We start from the raw sequence: 24,290 nt of genomic DNA on the forward strand, positions 1-24,290 counted from the left end.
CATAATTGTGGGGGGTAGCCTTGTATCTGCTTTATTTTTCCTGATTTACGCAACCACTAAAATATACTTTCTCCCCCATGTATATAATCTGTTTATGTTTCCAATATCCAAGGTGGCCTGCATAATTCACCTTTTTCCTAGGTTAGATCCTTGCTGAAGCAGTGAGGCATCTATGGCTGGGGTCTGTCTTCAGTAATCCCACAATCCTACTTTCCGTGTTTTTTGTCATGCCCAATTGCCGTGCCTCCCTGTTTCCTGTCCAGCTTCTTCAAATCACCCTTTAAGTGAGGCAGTCATACTTGGCCTGCCCTTGGCCTGTCCTGAGGAAACATCTTGAACTCTTAAACTTTTGCCACATGAAAAAGTTCAACGTTGAGTCCTAAACCTTTAAGGACCTGTCTTTTCCTGAAACTTTTTCAATTAAGTAATATACGGAATTCTTCTGAACCTTTCAAACTAGATTACAGAAGCTACTGTCTGGACTATCATGAAGCTGGCCCTGCTCATGTGTATAGTAGGTATGTACCCAGTGTGACTGTCTTTTGTGTTGGCTGTGTGTGTGTGTTTGTGTACTCTCAGTGGCGGGTACTGCATGCTTTCCATCTTTGTCCGGGGCCCTCCTTCTTTGATCCACAAACTTGGATGGGATATTTTGCTTCCTTGAACCTCTAAAAACAAGGACTTCTCCCTGCTATTGTGGGTTAGAGCAAGATAACTTGAACTTGGATGAACGTGTCCAATGTGACTTTAAAAAGAGGTATGGGGAAGATCACCCCTCACAAGTGTCTCTTTTCTTCTTCTCTGGATAATACAGGCCAAGCTGTCTACCTGCCGTCGCTATGCTAAAGCAGCAACCTCAGAGGAACTGCTTCTCCCTTTAACTAAATGCTGAATCCTCTAGGTGTTTGGAGCTTGGTCTGAAGAACAGGGCATCTTGGGAAATGCAAGTCAGAGTACACTTTACCAAGAGGCTTATTTAACTAACAAGCTGCTTGTTAGACAGTTCTGATGCAAAAGGTCTAATTCATTCTGTATTTGCTATTTTCGTGGCATAGTCAAATTATCCCTAGCCTTCAATAAATTCTTGGTTTCATTTTCTTCTTCCCTTCTTTGTTGTCTTTTGTCTTTGGTGTCAAATTTCCAATATTCATTCAACACCTCAGGCAAAAAACATTAACCTCAAGCACAAAAGTTGGTTTGAAAAACAAGGCTGAAAACTAAATTGCTGAAAGAAGATGTAATTTACTGCATGGTATTTCTGATTAAAATCTTTAGTAAGGAAAATGAGGCTCAAGGGCTAGGGAAGTTATAGCTATTTGCTTTTGTTGCTAACAGGAGCATAAGCAACCTTTGAAGGGTAACATTCAAAATCAAGGACCTGGCCAGCAGGGGATCTAGCAGCAGGTGGACAGGTTAGGTTGTTTTTTCCACAGGAACAGATGAAATCCTTTCCGCAGCTGACAGCTCTGGTCAAGAGATAGCATGGAGAAGGACTGGGCTGAGAGAGGCTATGTGAATCCTCTGCTCAGTGGCGTTGGAATCCTGCCCTGTAAATTCCTCTTTACAGTGAGTTGTCAGTTGGTTCAAATCTCCAAGGGACAGAAACCTGCTGCATGTGAGGTGTGTGGTTTCATGGTTCTCCTGACATCTTCTCCGCGGGCTTATTATACCGTAACATTGCACAGCTGTAGATTGTGTCATTTGGGCTAAATCACTGCTGTTTCTGGGGGCGCTACTGGAATGCAAATACCTCTGAGCGGTTGGGACAAAAGGCTTATGATGCCCTCTTATCCATCGTGGCACACAATGAATAAAGGATCTTCTTTTAAGAGTGTACTTTTGGGGCTGTAGTATTGGTCCTCAGTCCTTTCTGGTTATCTTTCTCTCGTATACACCAGTGACTCTCAAACTTGATCATGCACCAAAATCACCTGGAAGGCTTGTTCAAACACAGGCTGCTGGGCCTACCCTCCAGAGTTTCTGATTCACAGGTCTGGAGTGGGGCCTGAGAATTTGCATTTCTTGCAAGTTCCCAAGTGATGTTGATGGTGCTAAAGATGGAACTTTAGGGAAAGCAAAAACAGTATATACTAAGCCAGTTAAGGTGTATGAACTCCTGAGGAAGGAACCAGGAGGTGTAAACCACATGTATAAAGGCAGGCAAGTCACCAACTGGTTCACAATCTCACCATTATGAAATCTGAGGCATGAATTTTTAATACTTCCATACAAACCTCTGGAATAGGGTTTGCAAAACTGCAGTTTGGGGAGTCATGTTGAAACTGTCATGACAAAGTGGTGGTTGAACTACAAGATGAACTGTAGGATCCCTTCAAACTCAGAGATTATGAAATGGAAAAATATGTCTTAACCTGATTTATCTGTCCCAAATAAATGTTAATTTCTTCCCCAGCCCTATTATGCTCATTAGTGCTCATATCTGTGCTATCGCACTTGTCATAGCCTGTCTTGGATGAGAGTTATATAGGTCTGTCTTTCTCATTAGATAGTCACTCCAGGGTAGGGATGGTATGATTTTCCTTCCCAGTGTCTGGTGTACACAGCATGTGCTCAAGAAAGCTCCATCGAATTTCAACCCAAATATTTTTATATGAAGTTGTAAAATACTTCCAGCCTATCCCACAGCACTACTTCAAGGGTTTCAGAGACCACTTTGAGGTTCCTGTGTAACAGTTCATTTATTAGAAGCCAGCATTCTGGATTGTGAATTACGACCTTCTCATCATGAGAGTTTTGTCTGATAATTGACTACTTCAGGGAATTAAATAGTACCCCTGTGATTGCAAAGAATGAATGAATAGTCCTCCTCAAATGCTTAATTTATGAACACTAACCCCATTATTCCTTTATATACAACCATGTAATTACAATTTGGTATTTCATAACTCAAATACCTTTGAGGGTTCTAATATTCAGATATTTTGGGGGTTTCCACACATCACATACTAGTTTTTTTTTTTTTTGATGTATGTCATCTAAGCTGGTACAGTACCATGAAAACATTTACTTCTATAGCATAAACCTGTTTTCATGTTCTGAAAATGTGAATGCAGTGAATGTTCATATGCAAACCCAATAAAATCTCATGAGTTTTTAGTTAAATAGAGCAGGCTGATTTAATCCTACTCAGTTGGTCACTAGCCCAAATAAATAATACCTACCAAATGGGTAACATTAAAAGCAGCTGGAAGCATTACCCATCAACATTCTAGGACTTTGGGAAAGGTGGTGCTATTGCAAATGCAGATAGCTTTTTAAGCAGAATTATTTTCCTCATGGCTAGTGATGTTTCAAGTAAAACAAAATGGGGGCACTCACCCTGAGGTAGGGTGCCTATTTTCCCATCTGCCCTGGTAATTGCTTGTCAAAAGTAGGCTTGCTTTGGATGCCTGAAGTCCCCGAAGTAATGGGAAAAAGATCAAGTGTTTTGAAGCAATAAGAAAACTGACAACACAGTCACATTTTCAGGACTGCAGAAGTGCCAGTTTGCTTCATTTAGACACATGATTATTTTTGTCCAGAATTTGAATCCTGAAATATTTGCCCTGGAAGCCCTTGCAACTCTTGAATAGTCTCAAGTTTTATTTTATTTTTTTGGTTGGTTTGTTTTTGTCCTGTTTTCTGCATTACTCAAATGGTTTATCTTTGTAATCAGCCTTACGGGGTTTTGTTAACCTCATTAACCTTTCCTGTCACTTCTCTGTGAATCTGCCCTTCAAATAATGGATAGTCGTTAAATACAGGGCAAGTCTGTCTTGTTGGCTATAGCCTGGCCATGGATTACTCTTCCTTCCAGGAGGAAAAAGTGTGGCCTAACTGTCCACGCCAGTTCTAGCTCTGGCTTGTTAATAATCATCAATGTGACTTTTCCTAAGAAATGGGATTACTCTCAGCCTCCTTTGTTCCTTACGGAAAGTGACAGTGGTAGTTCTTCCCTGTCTTATCCCCAGTCACCTCACAAAGATGCTGTAACAGTAAAGTAACCCAGTAAAGTGATTGTCTTTTGAACTGGACCTTTCAAATTATATTCTATTATGTACCCTATATATATAAAGTATATATATATGTAAATATATGTTTGTATAAATAAGATATTAAGCACTTACTATGAGTCAGGTACCATGCCAGGCACTTTCCTTATTGTATTTCACTTACCATCAATATAACCCTGAGTAGGTACTACTGTTAGCCTGTTTTAAAAAATGAGGAAACACATTCAGAGAGGTTAAAAAAATTGCTCAAGATAACACAGCTAGTAAGTGGTAGAAATGGTGGACGTCTTTTTACCTGGACTCTAAATGGCCTAAGCTGTAGATTTTTTTAGTCAAGATGTAAATAATGTGGCTACAGATGAAAAGAAAATGCTCACCCACAAAGATGGCGCTATCCATAGGATGTCACTACTTTGTAGACATTTACCAGCTGCTGAGCACTTTCTACGTGCAGGGTGTACGGTGGAGATGCACCACAAGATGTCATCTGTTCTTTCTCCCTAGACTTGCATTGACTCTGCCCTCTCCAGGGACAAGATAAGATGACAGAACTAGCTAGAGTCACTGCAAGCAAATCGTATGGCTGAGAAGTAGGTATTAAGGATTTGATCCTTTCGAATTTCAATCCTAATTGAGCAGTAAGTAAGATAGATAAAATATTAGAAGACACCTATTCACACCGAGATAAGCTGTAGACAGCTACTGGTATTACTAATCACCATTAGTAAGCACCTCAGAACATCTGAGTTTCAAAGTATCACAAATAATCAATTGAACAGCTTTTGAAAGATTTGTGCTCAGATTTCTTTGCCCAAGAGCATTTGCAAAGAAGTGAAAGTCACACATTCTTTCTTTTTTGGTACATTTAGGTGTTGACTGCTGATTTCAGGAGCTAGTCAGCACTATAAATCTTGGAACCTTCAGCACTTTGTAAGTTTTTAAATGTGTCTTGAACATGTTTCCTGAACTTTAGCATTAGACAAAATAGTTCTCTGAAAATCAGGAGATCCCATCTTCACGCACCTTTCACATAAACGAGATCAAAGTGCTTTATTAGCAAGTAGCAGCAATCTTCTCACTTGGGACAACTACAGGAGTGATAAGCAAAGGAGGTTGCTTAGGAAAAGCAACATGGGAAGACAGACAGACTCACAAGGAATCATGGCAGAGCCAAACCACTCTTGGGTCCCTTTTCCAAATGTGGGCAGGTTATGTGCAGTGCCTCACTTTAGAAAGAAAGGTGAACACAAGATAGATTTGCAGGTGCTGATGCCTTAGAAAGAGCTTCCCCCAGTCCTTAGTTTATTCAATTTATTCAGCAACTGTTGCATTGTGTGTTTATCAACCCCTAGTTGTGTACCTGGCATAATGTCTTTCACATTCTTAAGATTAAAAATACACAAAGATTTGCCATTAGTTAAGTATACTTGGAGGTCCTTAACTACTAGATTCACGAAAAAGTTAAACACAAAGCAAATGAATTCAAATTTGTTCCTCAGCAAAATTATGAATGATTAGGTACAGACCTTCTGGGGGATACCTGTACATAGACTGTGAATGTTAACTCAATGAATGCTTTAATATTGTAATAACACTGCATTTCCTTATAAATATTCTAAAATATAAGCTTTCCTTACCTCTTCTTTTTCATAATTCCAAATCAGGATGTGGTTTCTACGTATCTGATTTCTTTTAGGGTCAACACTAATTGATGACAATCTGCTATTTTTTAAAATTCTTTTCATGACTTAAATGGTCGAGGGCTGTTGCTGATTTCTCTTTCAGAGGCCATTCAGTTTGTCTGAGGTATTCAGTTTTTCTCAATGTATTCCTGAAGGACAGGCACCCCATCCATTTATCAGTAAAACCTGGTACAATAACCAGTATGTAGTATTTCCTTGAGAAAGGTTTGTTCTACCTTTCTGTTTCACACAATGCCACAGAATCTTGATTCAGTGGACCCTAAAAGTGACAGCCAGGCTCTGGATTGTGTGATAAGCTGCTGCAGAAGGGTCCAGGAGGCAGGAAACATTCTTGCCAAGATCATCTAACATATAGATGAATGCTATGAGCTCTCTGCTCTAGTGTCATCTGCCCAGAGAGGATTTCCCGGACCACTCTGTCTAAAATGGTCACTCTCTGTCCCTAAATTTTCTTTATCTCGTTTGACAGTACTTATACCTACCTGACATTTACCTTTTTTATTATTGTCAGTTTTCCTCACTAGACTGTATGGGGAAGGCAATTTGTCTGCTGTAGGCCAGAGCCTAGGACAGTGCCATTATGCAAACCAAGTAAACACTGCCATGTTCATCAATCTCAAGAGTGAAATGATTAATCTTCCCCAATGTGGATTATCTTGAAAGAAACTGTAGGATCTATCATTACAAATGACACCAAAGTGTGGTTAAATGGGAATTGTTTTGGATGATTGTTTTTTCCCCTTGAATTCATCTGTTTAACACAAACATTTCAAATTGAACTAAAATTATTTATAGGCCCAGATGTCAAAGGATGAAACTTCCTGCAAATAGTTAAGCTGCTCACCGTCCAAATAAGCTTTGTTTTTTTTCTTGCAAGCCATCCAGGAGCCTCCTCAAGCTCACTTGAGTCAATTAGTCCCATCCCTGAGTTTCTGCTGAAAACTTCCAGGTCAGTCTCACTTCTGTAATTGTTTAATGACTTGGTCTCATTTGCTAGAATACCTTGTCTTACATCCATTATGGTTACCTGACTGCTTCATCAAGGCAGTCGAACTTGGGACCCTGAGTTGATGAACCCCAAGCTCCCTGATGTTCCATTATCCACAGAAGTTACTGCAATTTATAATTCATTTAATTCTTTATGCATCTACTTGATGTTTTGACTGCTCCCACCACTAGAACATAAAGGGAGTTCTGTGAATAAAGGGACTCTGTTTCTTTTGTTTACCTCCATCTGTAAAGTTCCTGGCACAGAGTGGGTGACTCAAGAAATACCTGTTGAATAAATGAGTGAATACATATCCTCATCACTTTATAAAAATGAGTTGATAGGAGGATATTAGATTACATTAGAGACAGCAGAGGACTTTGGTATCTCTTGTAGAGAAATTTAAAGTTCTCAGTTACTCTGGAAATACTAATATTTCAATAAAATGTACATTTAAAAAAATAGTAATTTGTATCTGTCAAGTATGGTTATTCTTAAGTCTTCATCAAATCTGAGATCAACAGCAATGATCATCTTCCTGCAACCTTCACCTTAACCTCATTCTTGATTTAATAACTCATTCTGCCATTCACAGGATTTCAAATGGTATACATTCCCAGATCAATTAAGTGCAGAAAGGCATAATTTATTAAACAAGTTATGATAGTAATCATGGCTGTTGCCAGGTATCATGAATAATCAGGTGTATGAATCAAGATTTCATTACTGAATGGGGTATAGTAAAGGAAGGGAAGGACTCGGGTAGGTAAAGAGTTTGCCAAGAAAGCCATGCTCAAGGCATTTGTGGTACCTCAATTTGTTTTGGGGTGCTTGTCTTTGGTTTTCTCATGAGCTGGAACACCAAAGTGAGCCAGTTCACAGCAGTATTCCTACTGACTTCCTGGTATTGCTCCTTATTTTCTAATTTTTTCTTGGTTTCAAATTTTGATTATCTAGCCCACTGAAGGCAGAGAGGATTATTGATGCTTACACAAAGTTATAAATGATGTCAATTATGGACAGGCTCTGGCAGTGGTGGAATGTCTCATAAGTTAAAAAAAAAGAGTAATTACTTTGCTACTGTTATATAATCACTTCGTCCTTTATGAATTTGTTCCTGTGCTATCTGGAGAACAGTAATCTTACCTTTAGGCTGCTTCTACATTTGGGAATCGACTTATTTGAGGTCCTAATATCATCTGTGTGTTCTAGGCAACCAAAAAGAGTTTTTCATTAGCAAATATGAGAAGAGCACTTCAATATCACTACAACTAAGCCACTCACTCATTCACTCATTTTCTTACCAATTTTCTGCCAGATGCTGTGTTTGGATCCGGGGATACAGTGGTATGGTAGATTAAGGATGGCCACAAATTCTTTGATACTTCTCTCCGCTAGAGGTAGGATTTATGACCCTCCCTTTGAATCTGGACAAACTCTGTGACTACTTTGATAAATAGTATATAACACAAGGGACACTGGGACAATTTCTGGACCCAGGCCTTAAGAGACTGGTATCTTGTTGTTTCCTGTCTCTTGGAACGCTCCCTCTTGGAGCCCTGAGCCACCATATAAGAGCTCTGACAAACTCGAGACTGGCTGCCATGCCCATAGGAAAACCAAGTAGAGAGGCTGTAGGTAGAAAGAGGGATTCCTGGCTGCTGTCCAGCTGTTCCAGCCCCCCAGCTATTTGAGTTATCCCAGCTGAGAGCCCAAATATCATGGAGAAAAGACAAGTCATCCTGGCCATACCCTGTCTGAATTTCTTTCTTTTTTCCCTGCCCGGGAAAAGAAAAGAAAAGAAAAGAAAAGAAAAGAAAAGAATTTCTTTTCTTTTTTCTAACCCACAGAATCATGAAATGTAATCATAATAAATTGTTTTAATCCATTATGTTTTGGAGTAGTTTGCTACACAGTTTGATATTTATTTGATAGATAATCAAAACAGGGAGAGAACAAATCAGACTTGATCCTTGTCCTCAAAGAACTTAGATTTTAGCAATGAGGACAGTTCAGAACTTAAATATTGCACATCCCAGTGTGGAGCAAGAAATGGAAATACAGCAACTTCACAGAAAGTTAGCACTAGAAGAAACCTATCACACTGCTCAACCTCTTCATTTTGTAGCGTGTTAACAGTGCTGTCATGTACTTAGTTCTGGATTAAGTTTGGTCCCAACTCTAGAACTTTTCAACTAAGGCTAGGGGTCCCACCAGGAGCAGGCACAAGAGGCAGCTACACCCACACCCAGCAGCATAGCTGCAAAGTTTTAGATCTTTAAATTGTTCTTAAAACTTACTCTAAGTGACAAACAATTGTCAAATGCCTCTCAACATACACATCTTTCTCATAGAAAGTGGACATTTTGCTTCTACTATGGTGGGACCTGGGGGTTTATTACTCTAAGATGTGAGGCAGAATGCACACCAACTTATTCATGAGGTGTCCACAGGTCCCCCCCGTGAACTAAGGGGGGAAACATCCTTCCATTAATGTGGTTTTTAGTTTATGTTCGGTCACTTTTTTTCTCTTTTTAAACCAACACAGCAAAGGTTCAAAAATTAAGTAAAGAGTTAAGATTGGATTTTTAAAGACTCTCAGGGAAACAGATCAGAAAGAAAAAAACGAACACTTGTGGCCTTTCCATGAAAAGCTATAGAAGCTGTGTAGTCCAGAGGTTACGAACTCAAAGGCCAGCAGGGCCAGGCAGGACCTTAAAAGTGAGGGAAGTGAGTCAGGTGCAAGGGAAACAGTGAATGGTGAGCTAGAGAGGCATGTCATAGTCATTCCAGAGGGGTAAGTGGCCCTCAGCTCTGGATGGCCTCTATCAGAGATGTCAAACTTTGTCAATTTTCTAGAGAAGGAAGACATTCCAATTTTTATGTTAGATCTCTTAGTTTCTAAACGTTGGACCAAACAAAATACATCTGTGGGCTGATATTAAGCAATGCCTGATGTAGACACTTGACATGGATTGATGTGGGGATCGGCCTCTCGTGGCTACAAAACAGACAAACGAGTTTGGCCAGACCTTGCTGTCAGCGGTTGCACTAACCCCAGTAGGATTTTGTTTTTTAAATGCACTTCTCCATTAGTGATGATGAGTGAAATGTCCGGCTTTGCAAATTACTGCTGTCATTTAGTTTAATGTACTCTTGTTTTTACATATTTATAAAAACCTTTTACATTATTAATAGTGATTAAATGCTTAGACACTGAAGATCAATAATGCTTCTGTTCACCTATTTACATTATTAAAAAGTAATAAGTCACACAGGGCACGTAGAATATGTGGTTTACTTTGTAGTCATGTTTGGAGTCGACTGAAAACAAGAAACTCAGGCTACAGGGTAAAATGTATTTAAGGAAAAAATGGTAACTGACTTGGGCTTGCTGGAGACTCTACCATGGGCAAGTGGCATGTTCCCAGTGACCTTACACCATGAGGGGCACAGGAGGTCTATGTTCTATGTGCTCTCACATGCCAGTGCAGCCAACTCAGAACAAGAAAGGCTAGTCTCACTTGGATGCACAAGGATGCACAGTTATTTAACCTTTATCTGTCCTTGCAACAGTTAGTCACCTGTATGCCACCATCTTTAGCTCAAAGGCCTCTGATGGTGGCAACACTCAGCAGCAAGTCCTCCGTGTGGGTCACATTTTGCCAGTAGGCAAATGAGCCCCTTGGCAATGCCTTCTTCATCCACCTACTCAGCTATCACTCACTTATGTGGCAAAAGCCAAAGAGGAGAGTGGTTCCCCTGATTATAGTACCTAAGTGTTCTAGATCTGTCTGAGGAGGGCAACCCCACAGTCACAGATGGATAAGGGTCATAAGTCTTCAGCAGAGCTTTCTAAGTAGCCAAAGTGGCTCAGCATAGTGGTTTAGAGGTCAGGCTCTCAGTATGAATCTGCTTGGTTTCAGATCCTGGCTCTGACACTTACTGGTTGTGACCTTGGGCAAGTGACTCACTTGAAATCTCAGTTCTTGTTTTCTCACCTGAAAAGTGGGGATCATAACGGTGCCTACCATATCGGGTTTTTGTAAGGATTAAATGAGATAACACATGTAAAAGCTTAGCAAGAGACCTGACACATAAGAAGTGGTTAATAACAATTTACGCGTAGCAAAAGGCCTGTTTTACCAGTTGTTCAAAAGTGTTCTTCTGGGCTTCCCTGGTGGTGCAGTGGTTGAGAGTCCGCCTGCCGATGCAGGGGACACGGGTTCATGCCCCGGTCTGGGAGAATCCCACATGCCGCGGAGCGGCTGGGCCCGTGAGCCATGGCCGCTGAGCCTGTGCGTCCAGAGCCTGTGCTCCGCAACGGGAGAGGCTACAGTAGTGAGAGGCCCGCGTACCGCAAAAAAAAAAAAGTGTTCTTCTACCAAGAAGCTCATTACCATTGACTCGGAGTTTGTAAATAATGTCACTGAAATGTGTTGAAATGAGCTGGATTTTACAATATCGCTCAGTTTCTAAGTTTCTTGTGTTAACCCAGATGTCATTCATCCAGTATAAATGAGATCTGAGTCACTAGGCTCATGTAAGGACAAGTTGAAATGGGGCAGCAGTGGTATAACAGAAAGATTACAAGAATTGCTACAAAGAAACTTGCTGACTGTGTGATGTTGGGCAAGTTATTTAATCTCTCTGAAGCTCAATTCCCTCATATGTACAATGCACCAAGACAATACCTACTTCACAGGGATACTGTGAGGATAAGATGAAATAATGTATGTTTGAGAGCTGCACAAACTAAAAAGTACTATGGAGATGTAAGAGCTTGTACCTATTATTACTTATACTCTACATGATCAGAATTGGATTGATTTTATCCAGAGATAACCCGAATAACACTGCATGAATTGATTTTTTAAAGGAAATATAGTTACATTGCTTGTCCTCAACCGTTTCCCTTGGAAAAGGCCTGCACCTTTTCTGACAGATTAGACATGTGTGTCAGAGCGGAGACCACTGGATGAAGGAGCCCGTCGTTCTGAATTCAAATGTGACTTACAGGCCAAATGATAACTTGGAGCCTTTTACAAAAGAATGAGGAAAACTCAATCAAACCAGGAGGAGGAGAAGGGCATTAAGTACCACAAGTAATAGGCTTGTTCACTCTGTGAGTGGCTGGCAACGCTGCTGAAGCATGAAGCTGAACCACAGGGGCTGGAGTTTCTCTTCACTTTTCTAAGTTTATTGCTCAAATGCCCTCCTCTGGATCACAGTGACTTGGTTCCTGTCTCTCTCAGGTCCTGACTTTCTCCCTTTACTTGAGTTCAGTGAGTCATTTAATACATATCTCCGTGTCATGGCGGTGGTTATTTCATTTACCTCTTTTTTTTTCTTTTGGACTGACTTTTCCTTAAGCATGAATAATGCTTTTTGTTCCCTTTGTTCCTCTGGTGTGCAATAAGTAAGGCTTCACTATCTCAAGAATTACTTTGACTACAGCCACTTGAAATTACCCCAGAGTTGTTAATGAGCTGAGGGAAATACTTCAAAATGGGGATGACTGAGTCTCTTGGGAGAAGGCAAACTTTGACTAGATCCCCTGGCAGAAAAGGCCTTTCTTGTGATGCATTGGCAGTTGGTTTGGGGTTCTGTCAAATATTTAAAAGGTTAGAACTGCACATAATAAACATAATGAGAAAGTTTTAAGTTTCAATGACAGTTCTAGTGTACAATCTGTGAGAAGGATGCTGAGTGTTTTAAATTTCCATGCACATCATTTTTTTCCCCTTTCCTAGTGTGTATAGGTCAAGATTGAGCTGTGATTTTCTTAGATTATCACTCATATCAATATAAACTCTTGACGGAGTTTTTCTTGGGGCCTGATAACACCCACCAGCATGCAACTGAGTGGGTGGGATGTAGATAGGAGCTCCTGGACAAATACTTTCCAAGTTTTTTTTTTTTTAATTTCTGTTTGTAATAGTCTAGAAGCTAGTGAAATATGAGGAACAGTCAGAGTGAAGGGAAGAGTTTATATTCCATGCTTGGGGGAATATTTTTCTCTTTCTTCCTTTGGTCCTTGTTGTGTCTGAAGTGAGCCTGCAGCTGCCACAGCCATCTTGCTACCAACCTAAGAATGAAGCTTATGCTGAAGATGGTAGAAGAGAGAAATGGAAAGGACCTGGGGCCTAGATGATGTTACTAAACCCTTAGGTCAGCCAACCCCCAAACCCAACTGCTGGACTTTCTGTTCTGAGAGATAAACATCCTTATAGTTTAATAACAATATTTAAACATGTTGAATTGTGGCATGAACAAGGCATGGACATTTTTAAGAGATCAGAAATGTTGACTTCAGTGACTTACTTATATCTAGTGCTAATGACTAAAATATATCATTGCTGAAGATGAAGCTGAGAAGAACAATGAGCAAATTCATGTTATTACACTTCAAATAAGTAAGTTAGTGTTTTAAAATTTCTTCATCTTATGGGTTAGACTTCGGTCTCGGGTCTTTAGTGACAATTCACGCATTTGAGCTTCCCTAGAAGACAGATTTTCACAAGTCTTGCATTTCACATTGGGACATCAGACTCACCCAACTCTTTCATATGGAAACATTTTACACCATGGAATAAAACTTAAAATTTGGCTTTTGAAATTCAAGAATTTTTTTAAGGGATCAATCCAGAAGCTAAACAAGAAATTTGAAAATTATACTTCTGTTTTTGTCATTAAAAGCCCCATTTATACTTTACTACGAATAATACACATCATGTGTTTTTGTGTGTGTGTGTGTGTGTGTGTGTGTGTGTATCTTCCTTTCACGGTTAAGGAAAAACATGACCACTGTTCATTAAGGAGTAGAATAAATACATATATACCTGCTGTCAAATGAGATCTCTGGAGGAATGACATGAGTACTGTCCTTGCCAATGAGGAATTTGATTCGATCATAGAAGAGTCTTGAAGTATGCTGAGAGAAGAGCGGTTGGCTTTGCTGGATGAGGTCAAGAGGATCTGGTGAGCCTTGGCAGAGAGGACTTACATAACAGTTGCTTTGTTGACAACAATCGGGGTCCACACAGTCAGTCAAACCATCTGAAAAGAAATTTTTGAAATTTAGTGTCAAGAGAAGCAACATAGTTAATAACATGCACGAATGGAGAAATATCTAGAATACAGCCAAAGGTAACGGTCCACATTTTGAGTTTAGAATCTATTAAATTCACATGTCTCTCATGAATTATCACCCATTCTGAATTTACATGGCACATCAGTGAAATTCAAACTATTTTGTTCATAAATCTTTCCTGAATCCTCCAGCAGTACTACATTGTTTAGCACTTGAAGAGAGTATTCTGTTAGTTATCACTCTTTTGAAGTTTCTTTCTTCCTCAGCAAGACCATTCCTCCGGGATTGCAACTATTTCTTATAATTTTTTTGAATTTCTCACATCATGTACATTTATGAACACATAATTAACAAATGCTTGCCAACCTGACTTTGTATTTTTTAAAAATTCTCCCAATATACTTGTCTATTCCTAATTCCCACAATAGAAGCTGGTATTCTGATGGTGACAAAGTGTCTAAAGCAGGGCAGTGATTTTCAAATGTGTAGTCAATTACCTGGGGAGTTTATTAAATTTGTATATTCTTGAGTCTCGCCTATTGAAGCAGAATTTCTTCAGAGCCCAGGATTATGCCATATTTAATCTGGGTGATTCTGAAGCATACTAAATTTTCAGAACCACTTTTTTAGGAATCTGTAGAAGTGACTAGAGCTTACTTGTTCCTAACTGCAGTTATTTGAAGCAAATACTAAGAAATTTCACTAAGTATATAGTGATGAATGGCTCTCTTTCATTTCCTAGGCCTTCACCATTTACTCCAGACTCCTGAATCCATGGTTGTTCCAACAGATAAATCACATAAAAGCTTCATTCTTTGGTAGAGGAATGATGTGGGACACAGGGGTTACAGGAGGAGGGGAGACTGTTGAGAACCTGATATAGTTGTTCTTTGGTATCTGAGGGTGATTGGTCCCAGGACCCCCACGGATACCCAAATCCGAAGATGCTCAAGTCCCTTATATAAAATGGCACAGCATTTGCACATAACCTACGCATATCCTCCCGTATACTTTAAATCATCTCTAGATTACTTATAGTACCTAATACAACGTAAATACCATGTACATAGTTGTAAATACAATGTAAATGCTATGTAAATCGTTATGAGGCATGCGCCAAATTAAAGTTTTGCTTTTAGGAACTTTCTGGAATTCTTTTTTTTCCAAATATTTTTCATCCATGGTTGGCTGGGTCCAAGGATGCAGAACCTGAGGATACGAAGGGCTGACTGTAGGTGCACAAGACTGTGTTAGATGCTTGGGGAAGGAAAGAGGTAAAAAGAACACTTTCCCTGTTTTTAGGAGCTCAGAACTTAGGAGGAATAGGTGCATAAAACAGCTGACTCTTACACTAGTTAAACCTGCTATAAGTGTTATAAGAATTACGTGCAAAGAGAAGGGGTTGGAGTGATTATTTGAGCATATGGACACTTCATTCCACACCCAATAAGCATAAAAAAAAAGGTAAAGCCCTTCCATGGTCCTTAAAGCAGACCAGTAGCTCTAATTCAGATGTTCAACAAGGGTAAATCTAAAGATGCTCATCTTCTTGGCTTGCAGTGGAATAGGGAGGTTCAGATGGATCACCCACTCCTTAAGGCTGATGATGAAAGTTACTGGCACCGGTTTCACGCAGCTCTTTTGCTCGCTCTCTCTCCTTCACATGGCTGCCCCTGTTGAGCTGGAGGGGGAAGTACCACAGCTGGGGGCAATGAAAGTCAGGAACACTAAGAGAGCAGCCGTTTGGAACAGTAGCCCTAGGGCACCCTGGAAATATTCTTCCCCACATGAGGTCCTTTCAAATTCCCTGTACCATAGACACTACTTTGATTTAAAATGCAGTTTGCTGCTTCCTGGCCTACCCTGTTTGTTCAGTGTATTTTTGCCCCTGATTTTTACTTCTCTGTATATATATTTCTTTTTCACTGATGAATAACTTTTGTGTGGATTAGTTTCACTAAGAAGTTCCCTTCTGCTCCCCTTTCTCCCCTCATTCAGCAAATTACATTAACAGGTTTTCTATAGATTTTAGATGCCACTATCACCTCTCTCTCCAATGCATTGTTCTCAGCCTCCTATTAGCACATTATCTCTTTACTCTGCCAATTAAACATCTGGATGCACTGGAAAGCTGGCAAAAATATCAATCTGATTAAAACAGTTTTCTGAGGTCTGGAATTGATGCATAATATACTAAACAATGAAAAACTGCTTTTCAGATGGGCAGTCACCTTTATCTTTCAATTGGCAGAAAATGCAGTAGTAATAATCAGATTGGGCATTCACAGGTTTCGACCTGTCAACCACAGAATTCTAACTTATTTTTGAAAAGAAATAGATTTTAAATAAATAGTAATGCCCAAACGATCTTCAAAACCGGATTCTAAAACTAAACACAGAGCCAATTCAAAATTGGGACTCACATTCTCATCTAGTTATGTGCTATAAATTCCAAGTTAATGTTTCATATTCACTAATTGCCTATTATACAGGGCTGACCCTCTAAGACCTCTGTTTTCTGAGAACAGCAAGACTTCTGTTGAATCTAGAAAGGCTGCAGGCAAGCAGACCAACAATGGTATGCAACCCCGAATTATAATTCATAGGTAAGCCCAGTACATGGGCAAAGATCTACTTACCAATTATCACATTGGATAACACTCCATACAGTATGTCTAGACTGTTACAAAGAAGTGCAAATGATATCACACTGCTTGTGTGGGTTTCCTTTTTTCTTTTTCTTTTTTTTTTTTGGCTGTTAATGGTTCTTTTATCGCCCTGAATTGGAAGCTGTGGCACCCTTGACAGCCAGGCTCAAGGTGTCAGATATGGACATATCAAATGTTAGCTTATTTTACTTTTAGGGCCTGTTCCCTTTAAAGGAATAAAAATAAAAGCTAGCAAAATAAAAGGGAGGTTAAATTGTCTTGAAGGACTAAACAGGGCATTCACTGATCCTAGCTTTGCCAGCCAGTTAGGGACTATGCCAGCTGGCTCAGTTGGGGTTGATGAAGGTCAAGGACACTGGTTTCTTCTGTACATGATCAAGTCACTCACTATTAAACTTTTACCTACTAGATGTATGCCCTTGATTGAAAGCAGGATTGGACAAGGGAATATGAACAATATAGGGAAAACCCACATTTTCCTAATCCTTAAAATGAATTTACAAATATATATCCTCTTAGGGACAGCACCCATATTATCACCTTGATAAAAACGGACAACTAGTTCCATGGCAGGCTATCCAAAAGGATTTGGCAACACGTATAGATTAGTTAATATTTGTCAGGTATGGCACTAGTTACTTCCGCATGTAGTATTTTAACTAAATCCTTGTGACAACCCTGTTAGGTAGACATTCTCATCTCCATTCTACAAATAAAGGAAGGGAAGCTGAATGTGGTTGGAAGAAATATGGGAGTCATATTAACACCCAGTGCTCTGACTACAAATCACACGTCCGACATCACCATCCAAGCAGTATGACTAGTACTACTGACCTAGGCTGTAAGACCTCCAAGTGACTGATCAGTGTAGTATTTAGAACACATGAAGTGGTTAAGGTGAAAGAATCAGACGACTTTGATTCTAATCTTGACTTTGCCACTTACAATGTACACGGTCCTGGACAAATCAGTGCAACTCCTGGATTCTCAGTTTCCTCATCTACTAGATGGGATGAGTAGAATTGTTGTAAGGATCACATGCTCTCATAATCCTATCAGCACAGTGCTTAGTGTTCAGTAGCTAGCACTCTCGATAAATGTTACCTCTTGCCATTAACCAAATTATAGACTGTACAGGCTACAAGGAGTCTAGGGATAGAGTCCTGGGGTAGATGCCAATGGTCTGCAGTGGCAGCTTAAAATGTTCAGACTCACTTCTATTTAAGTTGCCTTATCATTGGCCAGAGGGCAGTTAACTTTTCTGTAGCATATTCAGGTCGTTAGAATGTGTTCATTTTGTGAACTCTGCTTGGTTAGGTTGTCAGATGGGTAGGAATCTATGTGGCTCTAAACAGACACTAATGCTACAGTAAATCTTTATTCATTGAATTTCACAAATTCAGAATTTGTTATCATTTGGACAGGGGCTGGACTGAAGCTTAACCTTTTCAGCATCGATAGAATAGAGCGTCTACCAAGCAAATTAATAGTGAAAAAGAAATTGAAGGGCTGATCGTTCCAGTGATTCACTTGAACAAAATCTTCTCGGGCATTTTAGAAACCTACAAACAATGGACTCATTACAAATCATTCAAAAATTTTTACTAAAGCAGGCCCTCTACTAGGCACTCCTGGTAGCTTAGTTGTTGCCATTATATGCATTGAAGGTAATATGACTGTATTTCCTTTGAAAATAGTCTCTAATTCATCTTTTTTCATTTATTCAGGCTGACTTTCACCCTAGTATTTTGCTGTATTGGTAAAAAGAAAGTGGGAGAAGTTCAAGTGCACTTAGTACTGGAACTGCCCAAATCATTGTTATTTCTATAACCTATACATTTATTTTTGCTGCATCAGGAAAGTAAATTGTTTATATGCCACTAATGTTCACGTCCTCCCCACCTGCCATCAGTGGCTTCCCAAATTGCTCAGAATAAAAGCCTGTGTCCTGACCAAGACCTACTTCCTCACAGTTTGGTTCTTTACCATCTCTCTCTTACCTCTCTGACCTTACCTCCCATTACCGTATCCCACAACCCCCTTCCCCACTGTTCCTACGCCTGGAATCTTCTTTTCTCCAATGTCAGTATGGCTCACCCCTCACCTCCTTTAAGTCTTTACTCAAATGCCACCTTCTCAGTAAGGCTTCCTCTGGCCACATTATTTAAAATGCCACCTCTGTCGCACACTCCCTATCCTTTATTTATTTATTTATTTTTTGCAGTACGCGGGCCTCTCACTGTTGTGGCCTCTCCCGTTGCGGAGCACAGGCTCTGCATGCGCAGGCTCAGCGGCCATGGCTCACGGGCCCAGCCGCTCCGCGGCATGTGGGATCCTCCTGGACTGGGGCACGAACCTGCGTCCCCTGCATCGGCAGGCAGACTCTCAACCACTGCGCCACCAGGGAAGCCCTCCCTATCCTTTTTTAACCTGCTTAAAAAACAATTTCTCCATAACACTTACCATCTTCTATCAGACTATTTAAAAATTTTTTTAGTTTATTGTCTGCCTCTCAAAACTAGAATATAAGATCCATGGAACACGGATTTAGTCTTTTTTATTCATTGCTATTTCCTCAATGACTAGAATAGTGCCTGACCCCAAGTAAGCTTTCAATAACTATTTATTGAATGAATAAATGGATGTCCTAAATGTCCTATTTTTAGGACATTTATAAATGCACCTAGAGATTAATAAGTGTTCAATGAATGCATCAAAATATGTTAAGTTACAAATAGATTCTTCATTGATACCACATCTTTATCACACACTTTATATTACTGTATTTCAAACATTCTCATTCATTTTCACCACTACAAAGTAGGAAGATGTCAAGTATTACTAGTCTTAGTCGATAAATAATGTGACAGATCCAGTTATAGAGGGGTTAACTGAATTATAGAGTTTAGATTTTCCAACTTCCACTCGTATCTGGAATCACTTGGCAGTTTAGGCTCTCATAACTAAGTGATGATCTTCTAATAAATGGGTTCCTTGGAAATGAGGGGGGTACAGTCAGAAGAGGATAATTAGGAATATGCTTTCTGCTGCCAGGTCTTTTTTCCCAGCCAAATCTTAAAAGTAAATGCAGAGAGGGGCCCTTAAACAGAGCAAATGTTACCCATTCATTGCTCCTTCTATTTCATTTTCCTATTTATTAAACCCTGCAGCATGCTGGTGACATTCAAAACATGAGGCTTATTGATCCATGAGCTTATATGTGTTCATAATTCACCCATGGCGCTGATTTCTAGATCTAGAAACACTGCATCATAAAACAGGCTTGCAAATAGCTATTGTTCTTAATGAATGGTGACTTGTTATGAAGAATGATTCCTGGAAGATCATTCTCTTTTAGGCAATTAACTTATTGATTTTACCAATGAATATGAATATAGACCACCGGAAGAGTTTATATAAGAGAAGCTTGGACAAACATGTGACCAACACTTAAAAGATCGGGGGAAAAAGACTGTTTTGATTAAACACTCTGTATTGTACATCTTTTTAACCTCCGTGACAATCGTTCCACAGTATCAGAAGTCACCTTCCTTCCTCTATGACTTGAGGGACTAAACTGTAATCTTTGATAGCTGAAGATCTTTAAAAATTTACAATGTTCTGTATAATCTGGCCAGTGCCTACCTTTATATTCTCATCTCCTACCAATCTCTCCCTGACTCCAGCCACAATGACTTACCTTTCACTTTCTAGAAGAGTCTAGTATATTTCCACCTCAGGGCATTTGTACATGCTGTTTCCCTGGCCTGGAACATTCTTCCCCTGACTCATGTGAGGCCTCCCTTGCCACACAGACTTGGTTAGGTCCTGCTATACATGTTTATAGCACTCTAAAAACTTTATAGCACTCTAAACAATTGTAAATATATAGTTATTTGTGTGGTTTCTTGTTTAATACCTAAACCATAAGCTCCATGAAGGCAGAAACTTGTTTGACATTTTCTCCTCAGTGTCAAGCACAGTACTCGGCACAAAGTAGTAATGAATGAATGGAAAATTGGGTGCCCAATCTGAAATGTTTGGCTGAAAGGTAAATAAACCTTTGAGTCAAACATTTGGACCAGCGCTATCCAATAGAACTTTCTCCATTGATAGGAATGCTCTAGATGTGCACCAACACAGTAGTCACTAGCCTCATGTGACGTTGAGCACTTGAGATGTGGCTAGTGCAACGGAGAAATGGAATTTTTAATGTTATTTAAATTGTATTTAAATAGTCATATGTGGCTAGTGGCTACCATATCAGACAGTGCAGATTTTGGTATCTCCAAATAGATGTCAGATGGTCTATAAACTTAGCCAAAGAATACAAAGAAGTTGGAAACTTTTATGAAGTCCAACTTATCATTTTTTTCCTATTGTGGTTTCTTTCCTAGCTTTTATGTTTAAGAAGTCCTTTCCAATCTTGAGATCTACCACCTATATTTTCTTCTAATTGTGTTTGAGTTTTCTTTTGCCTTCAACTCATTAATCAGCTGGAATGTTTTTATTTATTTTATTCTTTTGGAATAAGATATGAATTGAAAATCTAAGGTTTTTTTTTCCTTAATAGTTGTCTCAGCACCACCTACTTCATAATGTTTCTTTTCCCCACTGATTTTTGATGCTGGTTTTATAATATCCTAAATATTTGTACCGGGGTGTGTTCCTGAAGCTTTTATTCGGTTGTACTGATCTGTCTATGCTTACATCAGTACCATTTTGTTTTAATTATCATAGTTTTAAAATATTATTTTAACATCTGATAGTTCTAGCTTGCTCTCACTATTCTTTGTTTTAGCTATTCTGATTCAGTTAATATAATGTCTAAACTTTTTTTCTCATGTCAATTCATATGTGCATGTAATGTATGGTGATTATATTTTTCAAACCCTAAATCAGGACACATGATGAACACATGAAAATGTGGTCACCATAAGGTTAAGTCTCCTCTTCCAAGCACAAGGTTGTGTCCATGGTATGTGCTTGTTAACTAAAGGGATACATGAGGTCAAGACATTTGATAGATTTGTGATTTTTGTAGTAATCAGTTCTTAAATATACAATGTAAAAGACAGTTTTCAATTTTTTGCATGTTAAGAAAAAACTCCAAGGGTTATTTGTTCTTAGTTCTGTTTTTATTATTCAAGAAGCTCTTAGGTAGCTCCTAGACCTGTGTCACCCACATATTCAATGAGCCCAACTAGTTACTAAGAGTCACAATACATTGAATCAGAGTGTAACTGAAGTCAAAGCTTCAGGAAGTAGCAGTAATACTAATGAGTATTCAAAGCTGATTAGAATGCAAAACAAAAAAAATCCTGCCATTCTTTAAGTATCAGCAATGATATGGAGTAATCAGGAAGCAGCTACTTGAAGCAACTGCTTGAAAGTGATTTTTTTTTTTTTTTTGACTGGGAAGATTTCTTAAGAATTAACATTTAAAAAATTAGGACCACTTTTTTCCCCCAAAAGGTTCAATTGGCACTTTCTGATTTAATTAAAACTCACACACATACATGCACAAACAAGTATGCAAATATTAATCATTAGGCATATACAATCATTCTGGATGGCTGGAAATGAATCCAGCCATTCTGGATAGCTGGAAAGCTGAGACCACCAAATTCTGGGCATTTAATATATTCTTAGGGATGTTACTTAAACAGTATAAAAATGGATTTATTGTCCAAAATCTTAGTCATGAGACTTTCAGAGGTTATTTAATCCATCTTTCCATCTCAAAGTAGAACTAAATATTTATTTGTCATCAGTATCATCTTAATCCTACCAAAGGAAAAAATGGTAATTGAATATCTCAAGGAGCCTCCCCCTGCCACTCCCTAAGGAGACAATCATAAAAATACACTAAACTCACATCAGCGTCTTTGATTTTTGATTCCCACATAGATACACAATTTTAAAGGAATGTTCATAGGTCAATACGCATTCAGCAATATCTTCTATACCTTTTGTATCTATATATACCACAGATATTGAAAACTGATAATCCATTATTTCATTAATATTTAATTGATCCATTCCTTAAACATTTTTGGCTCCCTTGAGGTGACCTTGAGGCCACAGAAAATGCTTGATAATTATTCAATTATTTTTATCAAGCTGTACTTTATTAAGCAGGAAACTTATTTTAGCTCAACCCTGAGTCAGAAATTATACTTGGGACTTCCCTGGTGGTACAGTGGTTAAGATTCCGCCTGCCAATGCAGGGGACACGGGTTCGAGCCCTGGTGCAGGAAGATCCCACGTGTCACGGAGCAACCAAGCCCGTGTGCCACAACTACTGAGCCTGTGCTCTAGAGCCCGCGAGCCACAACTACTGAAGCCCACGTGCCTAGAGCCCGTGCTCCGCAACAAAGAGTAGCCCCTGTTCGCCCCAACTAGAAAAAGCCTGCGTGCAGCAACAAAGACCCAACGCAGCCAAAAACAAATAAATAGAGAAGGAAAGAAAGAAAGAAATTATACTTGCATAGGTTGTTAATGTATTTTCTGAGCATAACATTTTAATCAATATATCAATTGAGAAATCTCCATTACTTCCTCCAATCTTTTTTGGAATGAAGCAGACCACCTAGGTTTACACCCTGACTCTATCGTTTACTTTCTATATGATCTTGAGCAGTTTGTTTAACTTCTCGGTGCCTCAGTTTCCTAATTTGTAAAGTAGTGTTAATAGTAGTTTCTACCTCACGAGGATTAAGTGAAATTATTCACATAAAGGACTCAGCACAGTGCCTTGTACATAGTAAACCCTGAATACAAGTAAGCTAATATTATTAGTAATTATATTGGGCATGAAACTATGGACTCTGGGTCATACTTAACATGTAACAAGGAAACGATACAGACAGGATATAATTTAGCGCTTGATTGTATGGTGCATATGATAAACACCATGGTAGGTTGGGGTGGTGGATGTCAGAGGTATCATGGGAGACATGGCTTGAGTTGGGACTTAAATGATGAACTGAGAATGATGGGTGTAGAAGATGAGTCTTGAAAAAAACAAAAAAAGAAAATGAGTCTTGGTGGACCACAGAAGTCAAGTAAATGGTTGATTATGTACCATTTAATTGAAAATCTCACTCTGGCCTCCCTAACAAAAATTTCAAATTAGATAGGAAGTAAACAGTCTCTTCAGAAAATGGTCTGTTATCCTAAATTTAGTGTGTGTGTGTGTTTGTGTGTGTGTTTGTGTGCATGTGTGCATTGATTGCTGTAATTTATCATCCTTTAAGTAGTGCACATGAATTATCTTGTTTAATTCTTATAACAACCCTATTAGACAGTTATTATTATTATCAGCCCCATTTTGAAGATAAGGAAATTGAAGCACAGAGATAGCAAGAAACTTTTCCCAAACCCTACAGCCAGAAGTACATAGCAGAGCTAATATTTGACCCCAGAAATTCTAACTTCAAAGCCCTGTGCTCTTAATCAGAAAGTTGCTTCTACTTAAAATTCATAAGGTCTTATAACTTTTAAAGGTAAACTGTTAGCCAGAACAATAAAAGAGGACACTTTGACACCTTATTTGGTGCTTAAACGATGATTGCTACCTTATTGTTTTAAGCCCCATTTGGATTCAAATGACAAGGTATATAATTGTCTAAGCACAAATAGAAACCTTAAGGAGTCAAATTTAACAACCTACTTCATTTTAAGTTAATATACAGAAATTAGAAATAAATTTTTTTGTCAATTTCATGTTTTCTTGAGTAGAAAGTAAGAGGAAAGTGAGGATTTGTTGTTTTAGGCTCATTCAGAGGTGATTTGGCTGTTTTGAGGCCTGACTGTACAATG

At 39.0% G+C, this 24,290-nt stretch overlaps 1 protein-coding gene across 3 annotated transcripts in view; it reads right to left on the minus strand.

Annotated features, from left to right (window-relative positions):
- The window catches only part of TENM1 (teneurin transmembrane protein 1), a gene marked incomplete at both ends in the record, with an annotated part of 603,322 nt that overhangs the window by 161,879 nt on the left and 417,153 nt on the right, over positions 1-24,290 (minus strand). For all 3 annotated transcript variants that reach the window (XM_082610702.1, XM_082610701.1, XM_082610700.1), the window contains one exon: positions 13,547-13,763. In XM_082610702.1, coding sequence (XP_082466828.1) covers positions 13,547-13,763 — 217 coding nt within the window. The remainder of the gene's footprint in view (positions 1-13,546; positions 13,764-24,290) is intronic.

Source organism: Mesoplodon mirus, assembly GCF_964341445.2.
Source record: "Mesoplodon mirus genome assembly, chromosome: X".
NCBI classification, from domain to species: domain Eukaryota; kingdom Metazoa; phylum Chordata; class Mammalia; order Artiodactyla; family Ziphiidae; genus Mesoplodon; species Mesoplodon mirus.